This window comes from Lolium rigidum, chromosome 3, assembly GCF_022539505.1.
Source record: "Lolium rigidum isolate FL_2022 chromosome 3, APGP_CSIRO_Lrig_0.1, whole genome shotgun sequence".
In the NCBI taxonomy this organism is placed as follows: domain Eukaryota; kingdom Viridiplantae; phylum Streptophyta; class Magnoliopsida; order Poales; family Poaceae; genus Lolium; species Lolium rigidum.
In genome coordinates, this window is record NC_061510.1 from 44,033,479 (window position 1) to 44,039,200 (window position 5,722).

The following is a 5,722-nucleotide window of genomic DNA, read 5'->3' on the forward strand; positions in this document are numbered from 1 at the left end:
AAGCAAACCTACACCCCCTTGTGAAGTTTGTGAAGAGAAGTGGGCACCAAATGGCTAAGTGCTGTGGGCTGGCTGGTATATGTAGGGGAGGGGCTTTAGTCGCGGTTGGCCTGGCCAACCGCGGCTGAAGGCCTTTGGGCCAGGCCTGAGGACATTTAGTCGCGGTTGGCCTGGCCAACCGCGACTAAAGCCCCTCACGTCCACCAGCTGGCCACCGAGCGCGCTGGGCCCAGGCCTTTGGTCGCGGTTGGGCAACCGAGCCGCGACTAAATCCGCCTTTGGTCGCGGTTTTTGCATTTCCGCGACTAATGGGGCTGGACGGAAGGCCTTTTTTCTACCAGTGAACGATACCGAACAAGTAGAGGCAATGAGGCTGAAGCTCGTGATGTCTTGAAGGAGTCAAGATCACAAGAGACTTTGTTCAAAGGTCGATCATACACGTGGCTGATAATGCAGCGATCATTGAAGCCCTGAAGAAACCTACCATATTTCGTGCAGTTTGGTCACCCATGAGGCCATGAGTGAAAATGTGCAACGGCACCATGTAAAAGAGTGTTCACAATACGGCAGCTCATGAATTACTATGTCAAATGGGAATGAGAACTGCACAGCGCTTTGTGTGGACACTTCATAATCTACGAGAAGCTCCCTTTTCGAGTTGTCGAAAATTTTTGACAAAAAAATCTACGTGTACATCTCCATAATATATGAGCATTCGTCAAGTTTCATGAAAAATCAATATTTTTTGTGGTTTATGTAAAAAAGAGAAAATTTATCTTGTAAAAAACATTATTTTTAGCACTGAGTTTTGTCTTTTTTACACACGTCACATGACAAGTCTATTTTTTATGAAACAACTTTGTGAGCGCGTAGCGCGTGAAGATGTACGTGCGAATTTTTCGTTTCAATTTTTTGAAATTCAAAATTTGTGTAAGATGAATTTCAAAATAGAGGGAGCATATGCTCCCATGTTCCAAAACACTGGTGTTTTGGAACATGGGAGCATATGCTCCCTCTATTTTGAAATTCATCTTACACAAATTTTGAATTTCAAAAAATTGAAACGAAAAATTCGCACGTACATCTTCACGCGCTACGCGCTCACAAAGTTGTTTCATAAAAAATCGACTTATCATGTGACGTGTGTAAAAGGACAAAATTCAGCTCTATAAATAATGTTTTTTCACAAGATAAATTTTCTCTTTTTTACATAAACCACAAAAAATATTGATTTTTCATGAAACTTGACGAATGCTCATATATTATGGAGATGTACACGTAGATTTTTTTGTCAAAAATTTTCGACAACTCGAAATATAATTTTTTGGTATAGGGAGCATACGCACCCGAGAGCCGAATTGAATTTCCGGTTAGGGGAGCTCTATCTTGTACTCACTTGCATCCAAATTGCAGTGTCACGTCTTGTATTATTTTCTGACCTATATTCTCTGGCCTTTATGCCAAAATGTAGTGCATCTTAGTTTATTTTAAAGTCAAACAATGTAAATTTTAACCAAGTATTTAGAAAAATACAACAACATATACAATATTGAATATGTATTATATGAAATTGTATTTCCTGATTATTTTATTAATGTTGGTCTCATGGCGTAGATTTTAATATAGTTTTCTAAATTCTTGGTCAAACTTTATATTGTTTGATTTAAAAATTTAAAAATAAACTAAGATGGACTCCACATAGAGAGGGAGTACTATATTTTCTCAGTTTAATATGTAAAAGGTGGGGTTTGCCTTCTGTGTACGAAATATATCCATTCACTGCTACCAATTGCACTACTCCTACCATGGTTCATTAGTCTAAGTATAGTTAAGTAGCTAGCATGCCTTAAGTAGCTAGGTGAGTGGACTACTGAAATAATTTCTGGAAAAAATATATATGGATCTGATTTTGAAGCAAAGGGTTGACCTAGTGGGTTACTCTGTCAGGTATAGCAGAATGTCCGGATCTTCATTGCCCACTTGCTAACAAGATGCATGGTATAGAGCTTAGTATGGGTCTGCGTCCTCTTCAGTATAAAGCAATGTTTGTTCATTGAAGTGTGCTTCCATGCTATATCCAAATGATATATAGTTTGTATTGTATATTTTGCAGCATGGATATATGTGAGCAAGCACTACCCTTATTTACAAATCGACTCCTACATCCCTCCTTCCAGCAGACAAGGAAATGATTGTCTGAATCTACGGAAACCAAGGACCACCATGAAGGATTCACCTATAGATATGCAGATCCAACACTGGAAACAATGTTCATGCATTGCCTCCACAAAGGGTACATACATGGTTATTTTGTAAAAGTGCGTTGCATGACAAGATCTCATATGATTTGCTCGGGATTCTGGGAATGTCTATGAACCAAAAAAAAGGAGATGTGCAATATAAAAATATTATTTCCCCCCTCCCTTTTTGTACTGGTGGAAAGATTGATGGCAATCATTTCAACAGTAGTGACAGTACTCATAGAAATAGCTGGGTACAATGTAAACTGTCCCTTTACATTCACTTCTCCTTATATATAGGGGAGATGGACCCTCGCCCTGAGGTCATTGAGGTAGCCAACTAGCCATACAGGTTCTGATCACACCTTTCTCACCCTCGGTGCTTACACTGGTACTACTGTAGTACATGCAAGATCGTGGAGAGGCAAAAAAGATGATGTCACTAGAAGCTTAGGTTGTGCCCACATCTTTGGCTAGCTAGCTTCTTCCAGAGAGAGGCAAAGGAGATACATAGGCCTAGCTAGGTGGTGTGTGTCTTCTTCATTCCGTTCCATGAGCTTATGAGTGTAACCTTCCAAGAGAGAGTTGTGAGTTTGTGTGCCTAGCTAGCTATAGCCCTACTGATTGATTCTTGTGCCATTACATCGATCATGCAAGACCAAGCTAATTCCACGAGCCCTAGGCAGAGCCTCTGCACAGTTGAAGGCCCCATCATCGTCGGCGCCGGTCCGTCAGGCCTCGCCGTCGCCGCCACTCTCCGGAAGCACTCGGTGCCCTTCACCATCCTCGAGCGCTCCGACGACATTGCCGACCTCTGGACCAACCGCACCTATGGCCGCCTCCGTCTGCACCTCCCAAAGGTCTTCTGCGAGCTTCCCCATGTTCGCTTCCCTCCCGACTTCCCCGCCTACCCGAGCAAGCATGACTTCCTCCGCTACCTCCACTCTTACGCCGACCACTTCTCCATCTCGCCGCTGTTCGGCCGCACCGTGACACGGGCTCGGTTCGACGCGGTCACGTCGCTGTGGCATGTCACCGCGGTGGTGGAGGGTGGCGAGGTGACGGAGTATGTGTCGAGGTGGCTGGTGGTGGCCAGCGGGGAGAACGCCGAGGTCGTGGTGCCGAGGGTGAAGGGGAAGGAGAGGTTTGCCGGGGAGGTGCTACACTCCAGCGAGTACAAGAGCGGCGAGAGGTTCAAGGGCAAGAGGGTGCTGGTTGTGGGTTGTGGCAACTCCGGGATGGAGATGTGCTTGGACCTTTGCGAGCACGGTGCAATCCCTTTCATGTCTGTTAGGAGTGGGGTAAGTCTAGTCCCCTTGCCGCTATATATGGCTTTCTCTTGATGTTATGTGCGATGCTTGCCTGTTTTAGGAGCACTTTATGTCAACCTAAGTTTCAATAGTTTTCCTCTTTTCCTTTCTAGAACATGAGATCCTCCTCTGCCGTATTATGTTATTATATCAAGTATAACTTCTTGTTATGTAAATGAAATCTGTTCTTTCTTTACATGAATGATACATCCTACTTACCTTTCATCGATCCTTCGAGATATTTTAACATCTTGCACGTGACCTCATAATATGTTTTTGCAATGATGAACAGGTGCATGTTTTGCCAAGAGAGATGCTTGGAAGCTCAACATTTGGCATAGCCATGAATCTTCTTAGATGGCTGCCGGTAAACCTGGTGGATCGGTTCCTCCTGCTCGTTGCAAAGATGATCCTTGGAGACACCGAAAAGTACGGTCTGAAGAGGCCCAAGCTGGGGCCTTTGGAGATCAAGGGCGTCACCGGGAAGAGCCCTGTTCTGGACGTGGGAGCATGGTCCTTGATCAAATCTGGAGACATCAAGGTATGGTTTTGGTTACTTCTCTCTTTCTCTCTCTATGGTTGCGAAGTGTCAACAGAGACTTGTTTCTTGTGCATGTCATTCCAACTGTCGATCGCTTTTGAGGTTTCTACAACGATCTTTTTTCCTCTTTCTTTAGGGGAGTGAGATTTTACATTTTTACTGGTAGTACCTCTTTTGCAAGGCCTCTATACCACTCTGGCTGATGCGGCCGAGGTCTGTACTTTTGGTATCTGTCTTGTTGCCCACGATGCAGAGAAATTTTACGTGTGGGAACAAAAATAGCACTGCCTTCATGGCATTCTCCACAGGCGTCCCTTGTTCACCTCCAGGACCAACCTCCTGTCGCGTTCTTCAGTGATACGCATCAGTAATAAACTTTTGTGATGAGCTAGCAACAAGAACCCGTACAGAGTGCACATTCTTTTTGACTTGAAACCTCTCTCTAGCTTCGTCTCTACATTTTTATATAAATATGTTTACGGCGTATGTGGACTGTGCACGTCTGAGGTTTCTGATGGCTTGTGCGCTGTAACAAACGCCTGCAGGTGGTGGCAGAGGTGGAGTCACTGGGGTGCAACGGGGCAAGGTTCGTGGACGGAAACGACATGGCCTTGGATGCCGTCATCTTCGCCACCGGCTACAGAAGCAACGTCCCGTCCTGGCTCCAGGTAGGTAACAGTTCCACAAAGCAAGTCGACATTTTCCACAAATGCATCAGCTAGCGCACAGATACATCTGCAGTTACGGAAACCGTGACCCGTTCACGACGTGCTTGCAGGACGGCGAGTTCTTCAGGGAGGACGGCAAGCCGAGATCGCGCAGCCCCAGCAACTGGAGAGGCCCCAACGGGCTGTACTGCGTCGGGTTCACCGGCCAGGGCTTGCTCGGCGCCGGCAAGGACGCGCTAAGGGCCGCCTCCGACATCGCCGGGAGGTGGCAGGAGATGGTGGCAGCAGCCGCGCCTGGAGCGGCCACGATCTCCCCAGTGTGATACACAGGGCGGTGCTGCTGCACCCCGCTATGCATGTAGCTGGAGGGGGACTGGTGCGAGCAGCTGCTGATGATGGCGCTGTTCACCGCAGCAGTGGCAGCACATATGTAGATGGGAGAGGAAGAAGAGGTGTGTGTTAGTGTGTATGTGCAGTGGCCTCAGGGAGGACTGTGACAAAATTTTGAATAGGAAGTCGCCTGTCCCCATGCTCCCCAATCGCCCTTGGATGCGCATACGGCTGAAAGAGCCCAGGCGTTTTTTTTTTGTCCAACAAACGCAGGGCTGATGTCTGCGTTACATACGTCGCCAAGCCCAAGGCCATTTGGTTTGGTTTGCCCCCCTCCCCTCCCCCTCTTGGCCCTAGCTCACTTCTACTCTCTCATGCAGTCATGCTGTTCCCAGTGTAACATCACTTCCAGTTTACACATGCGCACAGAAGAGAGAACAGTTGGGACTATGCTTCCTAAACGTCTCTTCTGCTCCCAACCTCTAGTGCTCCCTTTATTTTTTTAAAAATCAACAATCGTGTTTATGGGATTCAAAAAATCCCGAAAATACCGCCGTGTTCTCCAACTGTGTAGACGCCTTCGTAAAAAGCTCTCTGTGCTCCATACAGAGGACCATGAACGGAGCAAAGATG

The 5,722-nt window shown here is 46.3% G+C and overlaps 1 protein-coding gene across 1 annotated transcript; it reads left to right on the plus strand.

Moving 5' to 3' along the window:
* The first annotated feature begins 2,890 nt into the window (after nucleotides 1–2,890).
* On the plus strand, nucleotides 2,891–5,082 carry LOC124694747 (indole-3-pyruvate monooxygenase YUCCA8-like). The gene is made up of 4 exons (XM_047227697.1): nucleotides 2,891–3,541; nucleotides 3,843–4,091; nucleotides 4,637–4,759; nucleotides 4,870–5,082. The coding sequence occupies exons 1-4, from the start codon at nucleotides 2,891–2,893 to the stop codon at nucleotides 5,080–5,082; spliced, it is 1,236 nt and encodes a 411-aa protein (XP_047083653.1).
* The last annotated feature ends 640 nt before the right edge of the window (nucleotides 5,083–5,722 follow it).

Bases quoted from the DNA above. Each gene is read 5' to 3' on its own strand.
- LOC124694747 (XM_047227697.1), top strand. From the start codon at position 2,891: ATGCAAGACCAAGCTAATTCCACGAGCCCTAGGCAGAGCCTCTGCACA. The intron at 3,542-3,842 runs GTAAGTCTAGTC...AATGATGAACAG, and splicing joins TCATGTCTGTTAGGAGTGGG to GTGCATGTTTTGCCAAGAGA. The intron at 4,092-4,636 runs GTATGGTTTTGG...AAACGCCTGCAG, and splicing joins TCAAATCTGGAGACATCAAG to GTGGTGGCAGAGGTGGAGTC.